Genomic DNA, 20,488 nt, shown 5'->3' with positions numbered 1-20,488 from the left:
CTTAACGTCAGCGTTGAATTCATATCAGTTCAGTTGTTATCAGGACGGATACACACCGATTCACCTGCACTCAGAGGAGTCTTCTTTTTTTTATCAGTTTTAGAGAAAAACAAATTGATGAAGCAGAAGAAGTCGTCTGAGGTGAAAAGACGTCCAGCTGTTGTTTAAACATGAAGCCTCGACAGTCGACGGATGTTTGGACGCCATTTTAACTTTTGAGCACCTCGTCCCCAAACCTCAAACCCTCAGAGCTCTGCAGCGACCAGTTAAAGGAGCACTGAGTCGGGTTGGAAAAGAAATTCAGAGTTAATATTAATAATAATAATTAAAGGTAATAAACTGAGAACTGCGTGTTTCATGTGAACAAACTGTCCTTAAGGAGACTAATGACGGTAAAAGGTCCGTTAAGTTAAACAGGATGAAACTGTGATTTTTATTCTGTCGTGAAAATAAATCCTGACTGATTTTTCTCGTCTCTCCTCAAACCTGCACACTGCACCTTTAATTATCGTCCCTGTACGTCACTGTCGATCTGAGGTACGGCATCAGAAATTCAAAATGGCGGACGGAAGGAGCTGCACACGGTTCTGTTGAGTCTCAGTGACGAACACGATCAGCTCCAAAGTGTTTATTCTGTTTGGTTTCCTCCATTTTTACACGTTTTACTCTAAATCGTGACTTAATAATTTAAATAATTTAATCAAATAGCGATAATAAACCGTCTTCAGCTTTGTATCTGAGTATCGGCCCAACAGGACGCTCGTACCGCTCGGTGCCGGAGCGGACGAGTTCAGTCACAAAAACAAAAATTTACAATGAAAATACTTTTTTTTAAATGTGTATAAAAGTGTTTCTAACATCATATTTAACTGAGAAATATTGTTTTGCTCTTTGTGGTTTTCTGAGAATAAAGAGATTAAACAGTCGAAGCAGCGACTCCTTCAGAATAACACGCATGTGGAAAAAAAATTAAAGATATCGTTGTATTTTTTACGTTTAAGATTAAAAACAAACATTAAAAATATTATTTTGTGATTTAATTGTCGTGCATGAAAGGGTTGAATTTATGATGAACTGTAAAATCTGACAAAGTGACTTTACTTTAAAATAAATCAGGGATTTCCTCAAAATGACAAAAATAATGACACGTTTTTGAAACTTTCAGGCTCGAACAACTTAAATTTAATAGTTTCTCTGTAATTCCTGATTTTATTTTTTAAAGTAAAGTCAACTTTTTTAAAATGTGCAGCGCGTTAAAGATGAAGTCGGCCGCCAGAAGTTAAAATGATGTTTAAGTTAAATAATGTTTGATTTCTCACTGGTCGTCTCCTCGCGGCTCCGCGGTGCGTCGGTGATATCGTCACGTTAACATCGTATCGTCCTGCTGACGTCAGCTGGTTTAAACAGACGCTGAAGCTGCTGCAGATTTTCTCCCAAAAATCATTTATAATGAAAAAAAAGTCCCATTTACAGTTTAACACTGCAGTTGGCTGAAACCTCGTATCTCCGGTTCTGATTGTATTTTCCTGTACCTGCTGATTATTTCACCTCCTGCTGCTTTAAAACATCTATTTAATTATTTTTAAAAAATAAAAGCACCGTCATCCAATCACATTTTAGGTCTCACCAGAATAAAATAGTCTCCATGACAACTGTGGAGGAAGGCCGTGAGGTGCGGGTGAAAGCTCAGGTTGTTGTCACGCTCAAGAAAATTGCGTTTTTTATTAAAAGTTTTATTTATTTTATTTTATTTTATTTTATTTTTAAGTTGGGATTTTGGAGATACAAGTTTTCCACCTGACAGCAGTCGTATGTGTGTGTGTGCGTGTGATGCGGGGGCCTCGTGAGCGTGCAGAGTCCCGCGTGCTGAGAGAGGCCTCCAGCCTCCAGCCGCTCCCTCTGCGGAGCTCTGCCCGGGACAGGAGAGCCTCTCAGCGGGGCGGAGGCCGCGGACGCGCCGCGCGGCTGCAGGAGGATTCTGGTTTTTCTCTTTTTCGTTAATTAGTTTTTTAATCAATTAAGAGATTGTCTGTCTGCACGGAGGAGCTTTAACGCACATGCGCAGGAGGTTTTACGCTCATAGAGGGGCCCTAGCTGCACGCGCACACACACACACACACACACACACACACACGCACACACACACACACACACACACACACACACACACACAGAGTCTGGGGTTTGATGAACAGAAAACACACAAAATAAAATAAACTGGTTGTACAGCTGCGTTGTTTTGCATAATTTTACACATGAAGAGTTCTGTTCCAAAAACTGTTATATCCGTTTATTTATTTACTTATTTATTTACTTATTTGTTTATTTATTTACTTATTTAAAGGGGCGGTGTGAGGCAGCTCACCATGCTGGAGACAAAGTCTGGTTTATTTTGGATATCATTATTTTTGGAAGGAAACTCTTCACAGAGCAGTTTTTATTGTTATTATTCATATTATTCATATTTGTATCATCATCATCATCTTCATCATCTTCGTCGCGAGGCCTGTCCGGGGTCAAACCTGAGTAGATATGATTTGTAGGCTTATTTTTCCTCTCGATCCCCTGATTGATTGTTTCTGCTGATTTTAAGGCTTCATTTAGTTTTTTAAAAGTTTTTTTTTTCTTCCTCTCAAATAAAAAAAAAGAGAAAAAGTTGTGATTGTCTCGTTTCTCCTTGATTGTCTCAGAAATTCATAAATAATTATTAACCCTGTCTTATTATTATTTCTCCTCCTCAACACTGATGAGTTCACACCGACAAATAGAATTTAAATACATTGTACAATAAATACAAAACATAAATAAAAGACTCAAAGAAAGTACTGAAAATCTTTGTACAAGATATAAATAGCTTGAAATATACTTAAAGTGTTACCTTTGGCAAGTCTAGTTTACAGTTGTACAACCCGCGGGTAACGAACTTTGTCCCTTTTCAATAAAATGCAACAGAACCTCAGAATGAACCGACCCGTCGCTGTTCGGGCAGAATATGGCCAAAAAGTTTCACTTCATATATATTTTTTGCGCTCGTTGTTTGATATTTACCACTTTTCTTTTAATTTGCCCTTAAACATGACGTCTCTTGTGCGTCCTCGTCCCGGTGCCATCCACGGAGAGGTGATGGGGGGAGGAGGGTGAGGGAGGAGGGGGAGATCAGTTTAGGAAAGCGTTTGGGGTCACCCTCTTTTGATGGGACAGCACCCCGGGGAACCCCGCGGACACGCCCGGGGAGAAGGCCTGTAGGGAGCTGTTTCTGAGGGAGTCCGACAGCAGGGACTGCGGGGAGCTGCTGGTCGCCAGGCCGCCGAACCCCGCTGCGCCCTGCTGGAGGTGCGGCGGCGGAGGAGGCGGTCCTCCACCCGGCGGCCCCGGCGGCCCTGAAGCAGCGTGTTGGGTCCCTGAGACAAAATAGCCGGCAGTCTGACCGGAGAGCAGCCCGACCGGAGACGTGCTCATCCCGTAACTGTTCGTCAAGCCCAGCGCTCCCGCAGCCGAGCCGCCCAGGATGGAGCGCCCCAGGTCCCCGTTACTCAGCTGCTCCACGGCGGGCAGCAACGACCCGTAGCCCGCCGCCTGGTTCAAAAAGCCGGGTGAGGATCCGTTGTAGTGCGGGTGGTGGTGGTGGTGATGGTGCAGGGACAGAAACGGAGAGATCTGCCAGTACAGCGGGTTGTTCGCCCGCTCGTTAATCCCCAAGCCGAGAGGAGCGAAGCGCAGCCCGCGCTTCATCGCCAGTTTGCCCCGGGAGGTGGCGGAGCGCCGGCGGAGCTTCCCGGTCGTCCCCCCGATGAAAACATCATCGCTGCTCGGGTCCAGCATCCAGTAGTTCCCCTTCCCCGGGTCGTCGTAGTGCCGCGGCACCTTCACGAAGCACTTATTGAGGCTGAGGTTGTGCCGGATGGAGTTCTGCCAGCCCTGCTTGTGCTCCCGGTAGTACGGGAAGTTCTTCATGATGAACTCGTAGATGCCGTTCAGCGTGAGCCGCTTCTCGGGGCTCTGCCGGATGGCCATCATGATCAGGGCGTTGTAGCTGAACGGAGGCTTGTCATACTTTCCGTTTTTCCCGCTGTTGTTCCCGTTGGTGTTCTGCTCCGGTGTGGCCTTAGCGCCGTCCCCTCCTCCGCCTCCCCCTCCGCCCTCCTCCTCCTCGTCCCCCTGCTCCTCTTTGCCCGGTTTCTCCGGGTCCAGAGCCGCGGCCATGGAGTCCACCTCCGGCGGGTCCAGCGACTTCTCAGAGTCGGAGCCCGGGGAAGGAGAGAGGCTCCCGGGGATGCCGATGATCGCGGCGGCGGCGGCAGCAGCCACGGAGTCCGATCTGTCGCACTTGGAGGGCAGCAGGAGGCTCTTGATGCTGAAGGAGGAGGACCGGTGGACGGTCGGCGGGTCTTTTACATCCTCCATGCCCGGTGGCGGCTCTCTCCCGAAAAACGAGGAATAAATAATAATAATAAAAAACAACAAACAACAAACAACTCCAAGCTCGTCCACCTCCGTTATCCGGACTGGAAACAGAAGAGAGACAGAGAGGAGAGAGAGAAAGGAGGGTCAGGATGAGAGAGGCATGGATGGAGGAGTGGAGAGAGAGAGAGAGAGAGAGAGAGAGAGAGAGAGAGAGAGGGAGAGAGAGAGAGAGAGAGAGAGAGAGAGAAAGAGAGAGAGAGAGAGAGAGCGTGGCTTGAATGTGGAGAAATTAGTAATTAAGGAGGTTCCGGCTGGCGGCTACATCACGCGGAGGAGGAGCTTCTCCAACTTGGTGGTTTTGTCCACAGATCCTCTCCGCTGCCTCCTCGCTGCCTCCTCGCTGCTCTGCGTCTCCACGCTGAGACTCCGACGACCTTTAACGTCTCCAGCAACACGAACGTCTCGTCTCTGTGTGTGTGTGTGTCGGTATTTACGCGCATGCACCTCTCCTCTGCGTAAAAATCCCCGATCCTGAGCCTGTGCGTAAAAGCGCACGTCTGTCTGTCTGGCTTGGCAGTGTGTGCGCGCCTGTGCGTGTGCGTAAAAGCGCACGGGCAGTCCGCCTCCTCGGCTTTTGTTTTCTCAACGACTGTAATAGTTTGAATTCATGTCGGCAAACACAGCGCGTGCACAATCGGTGTGCGTTCATGTGTGCGTTTTGGGGAGGAAGGGGGGGAGGAGGGGGGAGGAGGGGGGGAGCTCTGAGCGCGCCGCTATTGTCTACTAATAAAAATCACTGTGCCGGGTACAACACACACACACACACACACACACACACACACACACACACACAGTGAGCCCAGCGGCAGCAGGTCAGACGCTGTAACCTGAGCGCCTCCTGTCGACAGCAGTCAGGACTGCAGCGCAGATAAACCTGTCTGTGTTCTGACTGCTGCAACCTTCTAACAATAATAATAATAATAACAATAATAACAATAATAATAACAATAATACCTATTATTATTATTATTATTATTATTATTATTATTATTATTATTATTATTATAGTTGAGTCACTTTGTTTGTGATAGTTTTGAATCATGAATTATTCTTTCTAAAAGTCTTTAAACGAATGAAAAGTCTCATCCAAATCTTTATTTAAAACTACATTATGTTAATTATGTGACATTAAGTGAAATATAAACTGAATAATCTGTTTTATGACTCTTTAAAAAGCTTCACTGACTCTGAGGAGTTCTCAGTGTTGTTTCTTCAGTTTGAGGATTTTAATGAGAAATGTGTGTTTCTGGTTTGAAGAAAGGGGAAAAAGTGAATTAATATAATATGAGAGGAATAAGACATAATAAACTTGGATCATTATTATTATCATTATTATTATTATTATGAGTGATGATATTTCTCCTGGATGTGTAGGAATATATTATTTACGTAAAGTTTCACACAAAAAATTAAAATCTTTAAACTTTTTAAATTAAAAATAAATTAAGAAATAAAATGAAGAGAATAATTTCAGTGTTAACATTTTAAAGTTTTTGGGGAATTTGGACATTTTTGTTTTTTTCTTTCGTTTCATCAAATGAAAAAAAAAAATCTGTTTCCCAAAATCCATCCGGACAAACTGAACATATATTTGGATGTTTGGGAGAATTACAAGTTATTAAATGTTTGGTGACATAAATAAATAAATGAGACGGAGACACTGGAGCTGCAGCGGTTTTAATTAATTAATTTAAAATCTAATCTACAGTCTGAGTGTTTTCTGTTCGTACTTCAGGAACAAACTCACACTTGTCTTAAACTCGCTGCAGCTCAGTGTTCAGTGACTTTTCTGTTATTTTCCTTTACTGTTGTAAACAGCAGCGGACAGGAGCACGTGCTGCAGGCCTCAGCATCATCATCAGCAGCAGCAGCACGTGCTCATTCCTCAAACATTTCCACATCGATGCACGATATTAAAATAATTCCTCTTCCTCCTCAGCTCAGGTATCAACTGTTGCACCTGCACCGCCCGGCGAGCGAGCGCACAGGCGACAAACCGAGCGCGCCCACAGTGGAGCGCGCGTGCAGCAGGTGGACACAGGTGAGAGGAAACGACACGAGACAGAGAAGCCTCGTGAGGAGAAGACTATCCGAAACAACCATCTACAGGAGGAAGAAGAAGAAGAAGAAGAAGAAGAAGAAACAGTCTGAAGGTCAGTGGACAGTTTTTGTTTAAGGCTGCACGTGTTGTTGTGTTAAACTGTGTGTGTGTGTGTGTGTGTGTGTGTGTGTGTGTGTGTGTGTGTGTTGAGTTTCTGTGTTGTTAAAATACTACAAGTAAAAGTACACAAGTACACGAGAACTGGCTGCAGAATACAGTTAAACAAAGTTTGGAGTTAAAGTCAGTTTTAGTTAAACTGAGGGTTGTTCTCATGTACGGAGGATCGAAGCTGCCAAACACAAAAATACATATATTTAAAAATGTGAAATAAAATAATAATTAACTTGAACTGTTATTAAATGCACCACAATACATTTTAAATATATGAGACTGTAAATTTCCTTTCGTATTTATAAGTATTTTAATAAATTCCTCTTTGTATTTATTTTCATTACCATTAATTTATTCTAGATGTTTATAAGTGTGTCGATCAGCTGTGCAAGATATTCGTGTCAATGAGGCAGAAACACAAAGAAATGTAAAAAGTAAATACAGAAATAGTTTGGGAAAGTAAAATGGATAAATAAATGTGTGTATTAATACATTAAAAACAAATATCAGTGTACATGTTATAATTTAATATTAGTTTATTTACTGAATCATTTATTTAATTATTAACGTTATTTTTTCAGGAGTGTTCAGCAGCGACGGATTGGGAAAGTTTATTTTAATCTCTAATAACGTGTTGTGTTTTTAAAAGCTCGTCATATTTTCTGTTGTGTAAAATCTTCATCTGGAAAGTAACTAAAGCTGTCAGATAAATGTAATCGAGTAGAAAGTACAGTACTCTGAGTGGATAATAAAGTAGCAGAAAATGGAAGAACTTCAGAATCATGAAAGTAAATTACAGAATGTGAGTAAATGTACTTAGTTACATTCCCCCAGTAATCCCACTTTGACTGTAATCTTCAATTAAACACACGAGTTTCAGAACATATTAATTATAAACCCAAAACAAAGACTTTGACCCGTCTCCTGATCGGGTCGGACAGCAGCACCGACACTGTAAAACACTTTTTACCTTAAAAACGTGAAGTTCAGCTGCTGCCTTCAGATATTTAAGTTAATAATTAATTAATTTGTCTTTTAAGTTTTCCTTTTTTGTGAAACTAAACTTTAATTAAACTGAACTTGAGAAAACGAGCTGGACAAACCTGGAGACATGAAGCTGAAACCTCTCAGTTACTCTGGTGAACATTACAAACACGTTTCATTTCCTTTTTCAGTTTCTCGGGTTTAAGCACGAAGTCGCTCGTAGTTAAAAGGTTGTGTGCGTTAATTAACTCGTATTAATCACCTCTTTATCTCTACTACTTTCTTTATTGTGACGTGAACGAGTCTCTGTCGCCTGTACGAGCCTGTGGATGATTTGTTGAAGTGCTGGACTGTTGATTTCGTTAGCTAACCGCTAACAGAGCGCAGCACGAGCTAACGTTAATTAACATTAATAACCACGATTTAAAGAAGAAGATGATTTCATCACACATGTTTAGTTTGAACTATAAACTGAAGGGTCTCTAAAACAATGCATGCTGGGAAGTCTGCTAATATACTGATCATGAGTATAAATGGACATTTTTGAACTTCCCCGTCCCTCCCAGTGTTTCCCTGTGGTGTTAGTGTTAGCATCGTGGCTACGGCTAGCAGTCCGACTCCGGTCCAAATCAACAACCAACAGTTTGATGAAGAAACTGATCTCAGGTCTGTGAACAGTCGGAGTGAAACAGCCGGTTGTGTTAATCAGTCGGCAGGTTTTGAAGCGTCTCACGTCGCGGTGCTGAGAGGAGACACAGGAGACACACATCAACACGGGAACAGACTCTGACACAACACCGGAGCGTCTCCATCCAGTGAACGTCCGTCTCTTCGCTCTTCTTTCACCTCAGTTTCTATCGCTCTCCCTCTTCAGCTTCTCCACCTGCTCCATCAGCAGCTTCTTCTTCTGTTTTTGTATCTCAGGCTGCGTTCTGCTGGATCCTCCCTCGTGTTAATGAACCACCAGGAGTCGGTGGACAGACAGTAAGCCTGCAGATTTCTGGGCTCCTGGAGTTTTGCCCGGTTGTTAATCCAGCTTCTGGTTCTGCTGCTGAGTTCACAGTATTATAGTTGTAAACACGTCGTCTTGTTCTCTGACGATAATGGTTTGATTTTTAGAGTCGTGACAGAAACAATGAGCTCTTTGTCCTCCACTAAAACTGAGTCAGGTGTTTCATGAACAGTTTCACCCTCCAGACGTACGCTCCGTCTTTAGGGCTGATGCCGATACAGCGAGTAAAAATATATCAATATCGATATATCAACAAATAAACGCACAGAGACAGAGGCAGGATGTTTTATTACAGCCAACAAGCAGTTGGAGCCACACTAGTAGATATTTTTAAGGTTATTTTAACTATTTTTTATGTTTTTGTGGCGACAAAATCAGGTATTTTAATCTGAACCGTGATGTTTTTGTGCCTGAACCTGACCAGAGTTTAATCACAGCGCTGCGACGAGAGAGAAAATAAACTTACACTCAAACTGATCTGTGGTTTTGCAGAAACGTACTTAGCTAACATTTATTCTGGTGATTGGGTTCTTCTGCATTATAATTAAAAAACAACAAAACAACAACAGAAACACAAATTAAAGTGAGAAACGTATTAGTTAATTAATGCTTTAGTGTCAGTTGAACATCATAAATGTCCATTTTGTGTTTTTGTGACAGATTTTACACATCGAGCTGTGATCACTGTTTGTTTACAGTCGCTGAACATTTTGTATGAAAACAGAGCTGAAATCCAGATTACACACACACACACACACACACACACACACACGCACACACACACACACACACACACACACACAGGTCTTCCCTCTACAATCTGCCGTATTAAATCTCTGCTGCGTGTTTTTTTTTTTTTTTCGGCCAGATGGTGTTTCTGTTAAACTGGATCTGAACCTCCAACAAAAGCTCTGTTTGGGCTGCGTTCACCAGCGCACACACACACACACACACACACACATAGACACACACACGTTACGGCTGGGCAATACAATACAATATCGTTTTTGTGTGACGACTATAAATCGTCTGAGCTTCTGAATATCATTTTATCACGATATTTCATCAGTAGCCGTGTTTCCGTGAAGCATTTTGGAGGATATCGCATTAAATATTTAATCGAAACGGCAAAATACGACATAAAAACTTCCTCTACTACAGGAAAAAAGTTTGTTCGCTCACTTGAGGTGGTTTTTGTCTTTTGTGAATCAGTAAATAAAACGTTTGATTGACAGACTCTGACGTAGCGACTGATCAGCTGTTTCCTGTCTGCATTATCATCGTTTCTTCGTCGTCTCTTGACAGCAGACAACACGTCCGATGTTGTCTGACGTGCAAGAACGATCACAACTCGCCCTGTGGACAGTAACTCCTGAACACCCCTCCATCTTGTCTCCTGGTTTGTTTACCTCCCTAGCCACGTAGCCACGTAGCCTACAGCGTCGTCCTCTGACCAACGCTTTACGTAGCGAGTTCATTCGATCAGAACGGTTCATGGAAACACACCAGATTCACATTTAGATTTGTTTTGTGAACTTTCAAAAGTTTGCTTAATATTCTCTTCACATTTTATGGAAACATGGCTGCTGTTGTCTTTTCCTGGTTTTAAAGGCTCGTCACACTAAAGTCTCGTCAGTTTCTGAACTTATCAGACAGTTATACTCCGCAACTGGTTTTGTGAAAGTACCAACAGTCGTCCTACAACATTGTTGCAGTATTGTTATGAAGGCATTTGGTCATAAATATCGTGGTATTTGACTTTGCTGCTCAATCCTAAGATTTACGATGAACACGCAAATTTTTGCTTTTTGTTACGACGTGTTGAAGTTGAGGACGCCGGCTTGTTGAGATCGTTCAGACAAACGTGGTTCAGTCGGAGATGTCTCACTCCCGAGCAGCTTCCCTCGTCATCTCCGGGAAAAACTATGTTTCTCACTCAGAATATTATTGATCAAGACTTATTAAAACAAGTCTTCTGGATGCAGTCTGATGCGTCCCTGTTTATCCTGTTCGTGACGTCAAATGCTACAGAAGAAAACGAGGTAAACTCGTCTCATGGTGGTTTTTCTGTTTTTCTTCTGGTGTGTCACGTAAACTATCACGAACTTGTTGGAAAAACAGGGAACTATAGAAAACAACTTCAGTGTCTCTTTCAAACTCAGTGCTGGCTGACCGACGTTGGAGCTGCCTGAACGGAGGCGGATGGACGTCTTTAGCTTCACGTCGTAGCATGACTCCTGAAAAGGGCTGATAAACTGCTGCAGTGATGCGACGCAGGAGTGAACGCTGACTGTACCCGTTCACACACACACAAAGATGTGACGGTCCAGTGTGAAGAGGATGTACTGATATATTTGTAGATACTTGTAAATCAAACCGGAGCTAATCTTGGTGACGAGATATAAAGAGACTCTCAACAGACAAAGACATTAAATCCCAAATGTTGCTTAGACTACTCACTGTGCTCTTACATTAATGATTACAGGCTTAAGGTAAGCAGCCTGTCCTGTAAGCCTGCAGCGTAAGGGGAAACTCATTCATCCATCCACATTCATTACTGCTGATCCTGTGCAGGGTCGCCGGGGGCTGCAGGGAGGATTCACCCTGACACGGGACTGACGTGTAGACCGACACGTGTCTTTCTGACGGTTTCCTGAGGATTAATGACGCCAAGCTCAACCCGACTGCCAGCATGTCAATCTGCAGGTTTAACAATCAGCGATGACGTTATAACAGTTTGTCTTAAATCAGATATTTCACACAGTCAAGCGAAGCTCCAGTGGAGGCAGGCCGAGACTCATCCGCCAGTCTTGGTCTGCTTCTGTAGTCGGCAGTGACGCTGCAGCGATGACTGGATAGACTGAAAATAAACTGGCGAGTATTTTTATAATAATCACAGAAAACTGCTTCAGCCTCTAAGATTTGAAGATTTGCTGGTTTTCTTTGTCATGAACCTGATTATCTTTGGGTTTCAGACGTGACCTGAACCTCCAGCCGTGTTCGTGGCGACAAAACCAGATGTTTTAAACGAGATGTCGGCACATTTTCATCCACGTTTGTGACGACAAAACAGGTGCTTTTAACAAGGTGACATGAAAATTTCCAGCCATGTTTGTGGCTACAAAAACTATAAGACATCAGGAAATTTGTGTTTGTGGAGTTTCTGGATATTTTTAAAGAGACTTAGGAACATTTTCAGTCACGTTTGTGCCGACAAAGTGGGTGTTTTTGACAAGACATGGAGACAATTCCAGCCATGTTTGTGGTGATAAAACAATAAAAACATTTTTTTGAAAAAAGACAATTGGACATTTGCCAGCCATCTTTGTGGTGACAGATCGGATGTTTTTAACAAGACAACGTGACATTTTCCAGCCATGTTTGTGGCACCATGAAACCTATATTTTTCATGAGACAGCAGGACAATTTCCAGATGTGATTGTGCTGATAAAACTGGACATTTAGGAAATGTAACCTATATAAAACTTGTTGACCTGTTGGACCTTGGACGATGAGAAATAACAAGAAAACAAATGATCAACTAGCAGATCACTGGATGATAAAATAATCCTTGCTTGCAGGTTCTGGTCTGCAGCTTTCATACGAGCCTGAAATAAACCAGAACTCCCTTCAACGCTTATGTGAGACTTTCCTAAAGTAAAGTTCTCGCAGAGCTCTTCTCTCTGCGTCCTGCTCCAGCTCCACAGTCCAGCGGCGGTCGGTGCCGTCAGTTTTTCCGCTGGCCGAGCTCGCCACCAGCTGCACAGATTACAGAACTGTTGCCAAAACAGCCCGAGTATTTATGAGCAGCTTTTACAGTTAGATTATCAGGAGTCTGATCCCACAAAACATGAACTTGGCCGACTCCTCGGTCACTCGCCCGCTATCATAAGCTCTCTGTTGAGGAGGAGGAGGGCAGGAACCTGATGTAACCTCGCAGCTCTCACTTTTTACTGTACGTCTCTAAGGAGCGCTCAAACCTCAGGACCAACTGCTGTTTTCTGAGAAGACCTGAATCCTGTTGAAGGTCTGATTGATTTCACCTGTTAAATCCAATTTAGTCTCGAGGAGACGAGACGCCAGAGACGGAGGTTTGAAGCTGCAGCTGCTCTTCTGTTCACCAAACACTGTTTTTAACATTAATTCACATATTTCCAGTCTTTTCATTCAGCCGTCCTCCTTTCTTCAGATCTCCTGACTTGAAACTCATCTAAATAAAATATTATCATAAACAACTCGTATAACTTCAGAGAGGCAGGAAGCAGCGACAGAGTCAAGACTTTTGATTCATTGAGGCCACGCAGCAGCTGCCCTCAACAAGCCGAGCTCAGACTACAGACTCTGGGTTGATTTATCACAGATTCTCCTCCAGATAATCAGATGAGAACTTTGGTTCTGGACTTTGGTCGGTACCGATGTTCAGCCCTCATTATTTGCCTACATGAGGGATTTATAGATCGAGCTCTAAACCTCCCAAACTGCTCGCAGACTCATCGCGCCGCCGTGATATTTTCACACATTTTGTATTTATGATTGAAAGTCAGGATGATGACGACACATTATCACAGCAGACACGAGTTGTCAACTTTTTTCGTGACTTGCAGAACAAGTTTAAAAAGGAAAATTCATGTCTACGTCCCTGCATGTGAGAAGAGTGACTCTTACACTGTAGATTACATTTTCTGACTGTTTGACCGACTTAAAATTTCTTTTCCTGAAGTGTTTTGGTGCCTAAACCTGAGACCACAGACTGGATGTGAGCCTTTAATGCTGGTGTGACCGTCCAGACTTCGTCCGCTTCAGCCTCCTTTAATGACGTCTTTTCACACCTCCAGTTCTCACTGAAGATAGACAGATGTGTCAGATCGGTGTTGACCGCGTCTCCGCCACCTTTTTCTCGTTTCTTCTGCTTTTGTCTTCTTCTCGCTGCAGAGTATTAACGTTACTACAACAAGTCGTTGCATCATGTTCGTCTCCGTCTTGTTTACGTCTGTTTCCCCATGAGATCACGTGAGGTGAGATTAGAGAGAAGAAAATCTGTGAAGTTTCTCTTTGTGAGTGATGCAACCTGATTTTAAAACTCCTGCAGTCTGACCCGGTTGTAGGAAGAGAAGCTTTCTGTCTTCACACAGTTTTGGTTGTGAATCTTCAGCAGCTTTATGCATCTGGCCTCAGTGTATCAGAAGATATTTTGTCTTCATCTACACCTGCATCACCTCGAGTTGTTCCTGATCCAGATGATCAGATGCTGATTAAATGTTTAACACAAAGTGGAAACAGAGTTCAGATCTGTAAGTGATTCTGCTGCTTCTGTGTCAGCTGATGAACGTCACTGCTGATTGGCTGTGATTCAGTTTGCAGTGAAATATTTCAGCTGACTGGTAAATGTATTAAAGAACCAGTAAATCATTAATCATCACATAAAATAATGATGTCAGACCTCCTTCGCACATTTATATAAATATACATGTAGGGCTACACATGTAAGTGGAGCTAAAGCAAGGCATTAACACTGTCAGTATTACAAGTTCAATTCCCACCGAGACCAGCTGCTTCTTAAAGTGTTTGCAGGCTGGATGTGTTTTGGCAGTTTGAATGAAACCATCCAACAAACTGTATAAACATGTTCAGGAGGACGTCTGCACAGCCTGAGGGCTGCTACGTGTTCACTTACTGGGCTTCAGGAAAGATATTTTAATATGTCGTCTTTTAATACAATATTTTATAGCTGTCTATTGGCTTCACATCTCAGACTCTCAGCTGTAATCAACTGTTGCTGCACGAACACGTTACAAAAAACTGTGGCGACAAAAAACAGATATTTTTAACAAGCTGTAGGGACGTTCCCAGCTGTGTTTGTGGCGACAAACTTTGAGTTTTTAACAAGTCATCAGGACACTGTTCAGATGCGTATGTGGCAACAAAAAACTGATGTTTATAACGAGATGTCAGGACATTACCAGCTGTGTTTGTGGCGACAAAACCAGAAATTTCTAACGAGACAACAGGACATTGGGACGTTTCCAGCTGTGTTTCTGGGACAACAAAGCAGATGTTGTTAACAAGACGTTGTGTTCGTGGTGACGAAATTGGATATTGTTAACAAGACAACAGGACATTTTTCAACCGTGTTTGTATCAACAAAGTGGGTGTTTTTAACAAGACAACAGGACATTTCAGCTGTGTTTAATAGCTTGTGTCTAATAGTTGTAGTTCTCAGTGAATGATGATGAAACTACAAACTGGTCTTGTTACAGCGTCCAGAAGATGAGTTTTGATATTTATCCATCTTCTGAAGGCTTAAAAATGAAACATTTATCTGAACACATTGAGGTTTGTTGGTGTGGGATCAGGAAATCATGGAAACTTCTGCGGTATTGTTCCAAATATTCAGTGATTCCTTGATAGAGGCCACACTGTGTTGTGAACCAGGAAAACTAAGTCAAACAAGTCATCAATAGTTCATGGAGAACCATGATGGGATCTGACAGTCTGTCCGTCAGTATGAAGGATGACCAATATTGTTTTTCAAGCATGAGCTGCAGTCCGACCCGACCTCCATATCCCTGACCTCTGCGGCGGGTCTTTGTTCGACCTCTGTCAGCACAGTTTTGAGGGTCGAGCTGTTGGAGACGCAGCTGTCGTCACCAACTGGATTTCCAGGATCACAGACGCTCTTGCTGGATGTTTGACAAAGACCTCGCAACCTGTTTTTGTTGCTTTTCAGGTACCCGTCATCCGCCCAATTTCAAACAATCTGTGACAGATATGACAGCATCATCGGCGAACAGTTTCATATTTGCTTATCGGGTCTGACATGATCCACCTCCAAACGGTTTAAAGTTTAAACAAAACTGTATGAGGAGGAGGAGGAGGGGGAGGAGGAGGAGGAGGAGGGAGTCTTTGTGGAGAAATGAGGACAGTGGATGGGAACTTACTTCCTGTCAAAGCATGTTAAGAGCGAGGCGCCCGTACTGTACGGCGGTAACTCCCTCTGGAGAGTACAGTGCGGGGACGAGATGGGCCCAGGTCCTCCATGTTGGCGATATTATTACGGGCCGAGCCGTTACACCGAGAGACGCCAAACTAAATCAGGCTGACTCGCCGGGAGCTCCGGGGTCATCCAGAGTTTACAGCTATTAATAGAAATGTGCGTTGAAGTAGAAACACACACACACATGTCGCTCCTCCCATACCATCACACACACACACAGCGTACATTGTACATTCATACATGCAACCCCCCGCGAGGCCTTTCCCACACACACACACTCATCATTGAGAGAATGAGGAGGAGGAGGAGGAGGAGGAAGAGGAGGAGGAAGAGGAGGAGGAGGAGGATGAAGGCAGGTCTGGTTGGCACGGCGACGGAGCACCCATGTTGCCACGAGGCAGAGACGCTGCAAAGCCTCCGTTACAAATCAAAACATTTGGTTGATTCATTCAGGGTTGTTTTTCACTCCTCCTCCTCCTCCTCCTCCTCTCGGTTGTGTTTGGGATGCTCACACACTGACCTACATTTACAAAACAGTGATGACATGGTGGTTTGTAAGATTGTGTGTGTGTAGTTGTTGGTGCCAGCTTTGTGAGTGTGTGTGCGTGTGTGAGGGTTTGTTTACATCTGCGTAGTGTGTGAGTATTCAGTCCTTCGCAGTGAGCAGCACGTGGCAGCTCGTAGCTGCTGCTGGACGTCTAAAGGAAACCGGCTGCAGAGTGAATCTAACCAGGGTCACGTTCGCTGCTGTCGAAGGAAACTCTTCACTTTACTTGGCAGCATAAAATGTCGGCAGTTAACCACTCATACATTCACATTTGTATGTATCAAACGCTACGTATCATATTGACATTTCAACAAAACGTGTCGGATCATGTTCACATTACGTGTTTATGACCAAATGTTCATGTCAGAAGGTGGAGATGGCAGCGAAGATACAGGCGACAAGGCTGCGAAGCCAGTTCCTGCAATTTGCCAATGTGTTCCAACATCTGTAAGTGTGAAACCATACTTCTGGCAACGGGCCGTGGTGTTTAAACATTTTGTAAGCATGTTTGTAACGTCAGATGCTGGATATTGTTTGAGGGAAAGTCAGGACGTCTCCAGCCGTGGTTTTAGTGACCAAAACAGGTATTTTAATCCCAACCAAGAGGTTTTTGTGCCTGAACCTGACCTCATAAAAAATAAAGATCAACAAGAACTGGCAGCTACAATCGCTGAAACACAACGCAGCATAAAAAGTAGACGTTTTGTTTTCGAACCTCAAGCAGCAATGAAAGTCAACATGGATGAGTCATTTTATAAAAAAGGAGATGATAAAACCGTCCCATTGGAAGATTTTTTGTCCAACAGCCAGTTATTGTGAAAACAAACGTCCTCCGCCCCGAAGGTTTATTGCCCTTCATATGACTGTGGATGTTCAGGAAAGGACGAAGTCAGGTGACCTTTGTCTTCATGGTAACGAGTTGAAAAAGCCTCCAGGAAATAATGTCAGCAGTTAATATTTCTACAAAACTACAGATACGTCCGAGGTTGACATTTGTACCAAAAGTGTCATATCACATTCACGTTGACGTTCACATCAGGAGGTGGAGTTATTGAAGACAACAAGACGAGGCTGCCAAATCTCCGACCGTGATGTTTTCCTGATCCTAACCGAGTGTTTTCTGTTCCTAAACCTGACCAGAGCATCAGCACAGCTCTGTGACGAGAGAGGAATCTGTCGTTTTGCAGAAACGTACGTAGCAAACATTAATTCTGGTGATTGTGTTGCACGGTTTGGTCAGAAAGGATCATGGTTTGGGTTAAAATAAGTATGTTAGTTACATCAGATACTGAAGTGTATTTTCAGAACAAGCCTTCGGAGCAACGTCAGGCCCTCGGTCTGAAATGACGGCCCGTCTGCACCATAAAACAATGCTGCAGTCAGACAGTTGACTTCTACTGACAGCTTGAGGTTTTTTTTAGCTGCCGGTGCCTAAATGTAGGATCAGACTCCCCGTGGACCGAAGCAGTTATACAACCCTGTTTCCAAAAACGTTGGGACGCCGTGCAAAACACAAAACAGAACGTGATCATGTGAAAATCCTTTTCTTCACAAACTGAAACCGTACAAAGACAATACGTTTAATGTTTTACCTCATCAATCATTGACTTTCTATAAAAAGCTCATTGTGAATTTGACAGCAGCGAGACTTTTTAAACGAGCTGGGACAACAACGGCTTCAAAAACACCTGATCAGTACCAGCGAATCAGATTCATCGTTCCAGCTGCAGAAATGTTTCTCGTGAGCGACTCACGTATCAGAGCTACCGATCCATTATTTTGTGTTGTTATTACCTACCACGATGTCATGACACGTATTTCACACTGTGTGATCCGTTAACGAGGCGGAAGGTTTCCACACTGTTTACCTCTGTTAGCCCTGCTCGTTCAAAACGCACCAAATATGAACAAATTAGAAAATTAAGCAGAAAGAAGAACAAACAGTCTCTGCCTCAATCTGTAAATGTTCATATCATGCAGGGTCATCTTTAATCTGATTGCACCGACTCTTAATATGAAATTATCTCTGGCTAATATTTAAAAATAAATCATTTACAAACGTTCAGATGTTAAAGATCTCTGAGTTTCATCAGATCTGAGCTGAGCTCTGGTGTGTTTTCACTCCTCACAGATTAAAATCTACTTTCATTCTCCAGCTTTCCTCCTTCTTATGCAATCCGCTCTTCTGACGTGCACGTGTTCGCTGATTAGCCGGTGTTGCTGCCGCTGCTGACTCGAGGTGTCCCTCATGGGCCGCCGTATGGCCCGCTTTGCACCCAAAGTAGATTAATGGGTCAGTTTAGTGAAGTTCATCCAGGGTTCAAGTTGCAGTTCAGGCAGAGTTCAGCTGAGCGGAGAGGAGGAGGAGGAGCTCTGCTGGGAAATTCAGACCAGAGATAGAAACACAGAAAAACACCTAACGGCTAAGCTTCATCATGTGAAGTATGAGGGGACATTTTTGTCATTTTTAACCAGCAGCAGACCCGTTCTTTGCTTTAACGTGTCATTATAAAGTAAATGTTGACCGCACGATGTTTTATCTACATGATGATGATGACATCATCTGCCTCCCTGTGAACCTCACTTTCACTGGAAACTGAAGGTTGAGTGTCGATCCAGTCTGGCACCGTTTCTATCTGCTTTCACGTCTCCGTCATCGACTAAATGAGTGAATAAAGAAGAGAAAGATCTGTTTCCACTTAACTTTCCCTCAAATGGAGCAGAACTTCACCTTTTATAGCAACTTACTGTCGATCATACGACCCAAACTGTGTCTGAAATAACTTGTGACGCACTGCAGACTCAAAAATAAACAAGACCAGGTGGATTTCTGACCCGAGATCTCTAACTCCACAGCTAACTGAGCCATGAGCTTATTAGCTAACATTAGCTCGTTAACAGTCGGGGATAGCGAGCAAAGAGCAGCAGCCATAAGAAGATGAACAGTGTTGTAAAAAGTACCCGAGGTCATACTTTAGTAAAAGTAAAGATACTGTGTTTAAATATTACTTTAGTGAAAGTTAAAAAAAAAAGTTACCCATACGAATAGTACTTGAGTAAATTGATTATCAGAATCAGAGTTTACATTTTATCCAAATGCTTATAAAATAAAATAATTTTAAAAATGCACTGATCTAGCTCTGATGCAGCACGTAATCTGCAAAGTAACTAGTAACTAAAGTCATCAAATGAATTTAGTGTTAGAAAGAGAGTAGAGAGTAGAAAGTACAATATCTGCCTTCAAACTGTCGTGGAGTGGAAGTATGAAAATACTCCAGTGAAGTATCTCAATGTACTTACATATGGTAGTTGAGTAAATGTACTTAGTTACATTCAAGTTTAATCCACTATTATGTCAGTGAAGTGTGTGTGTGTGTGTGTGTTTCGTGTACATCAGTGTGAATTTCTGCGTCTACAAACAAACGGCAGTTCGTCTCGTAGTAACTGTACAGAACCTCAGATAAACGCTTGTGTGAAGCTCTGAGCTCCTCTGAAATATAGATTATGGACTCAGTGAATTATTCATCACAGTGTGATCGTTTGTGCCGCCGCTGCTGAGACCTGCGATCGGCGTGAGGCCGGTACAGAACCTGACTTATTCATGACGCTGCAGCCGGAGCGGAGGGACAAACGGCTGAGCTCCTGAGAGGCCGGAGAATTTCCGAGCGTGGCGCTTTGCGGCGCTTCGGCGTCCTGTCTGAACCTGGCGTAAGATGAAAGTAGATGAAAGAAGATAAAGTCAGGCTCAGCCATCGTCTCCTCCTGATGATATAAAGTCAGGCTCAGCCATCGTCTCCTCCTGATGATATAAAGTCAGGCTCAGTCATCATCTCCTCCTGATGATATAAAGTCAGGCTCAGCCATCGTCTCCTCCTGATGATATAAAGTCAGGCTCAGTCACCGTCTCCTCCTGATGATATAAAGTCAGGCTCAGCCATCGTCTCCTCCTGATGATATAAAGTCAGGCTCAGCCATCGTCTCCTCCTGATGATATAAAGTCAGGCTCAGCCATCGTCTCCTCCTGATGATATAAAGTCAGGCTCAGCCATCGTCTCCTCCTGATGATATAAAGTCAGGCTCAGCCATCGTTTCCTCCTGATGATATAAAGTCAGGCTCAGCCATCATCTCCTGATGATATAAAGTCAGGCTCAGCCATCATCTCCTGATGATATAAAGTCAGGCTCAGCCATCATCTCCTCCTGATGATATAAAGTCAGGCTCAGCCATCGTCTCCTCCTGATGATATAAAGTCAGGCTCAGCCATCGTTTCCTCC

General features: G+C 43.3%; 2 protein-coding genes across 2 annotated transcripts in view; one reads left to right on the top strand and one right to left on the bottom strand.

Moving 5' to 3' along the window:
• Positions 1-2,163: 2,163 nt before the first annotated feature.
• Positions 2,164-4,492, bottom strand: foxg1b (forkhead box G1b). Its single transcript, XM_084375004.1, has one exon. The coding sequence runs from the start codon at positions 4,402-4,404 to the stop codon at positions 3,157-3,159; it is 1,248 nt and encodes a 415-aa protein (XP_084231130.1). The 5' UTR covers positions 4,405-4,492; the 3' UTR covers positions 2,164-3,156.
• Positions 4,493-6,411: 1,919 nt separating this feature from the next.
• Positions 6,412-20,488, top strand: part of LOC311270251 (acylphosphatase-2-like) — a 39,216-nt gene continuing 25,139 nt past the window's right edge. Inside the window, exon 1 of the mRNA XM_084375006.1 lies at positions 6,412-6,617. The gene's annotated coding sequence lies outside the window, so the exon portion shown is untranslated. The remainder of the gene's footprint in view (positions 6,618-20,488) is intronic.

The sequence above is a fragment of the Pagrus pagrus genome (genome assembly GCF_965226575.1).
Source record: "Pagrus pagrus genome assembly, chromosome: 15".
Lineage (NCBI taxonomy): Eukaryota > Metazoa > Chordata > Actinopteri > Spariformes > Sparidae > Pagrus > Pagrus pagrus.
Note: the sequence above shows the minus strand (reverse complement) of the source record. Positions and strands in the feature narration are given on the sequence as shown.

Coding starts and splice junctions, on each gene's coding strand:
- foxg1b (XM_084375004.1), bottom strand. CDS start 4,404: ATGGAGGATGTAAAAGACCCGCCGACCGTCCACCGGTCCTCCTCCTTC.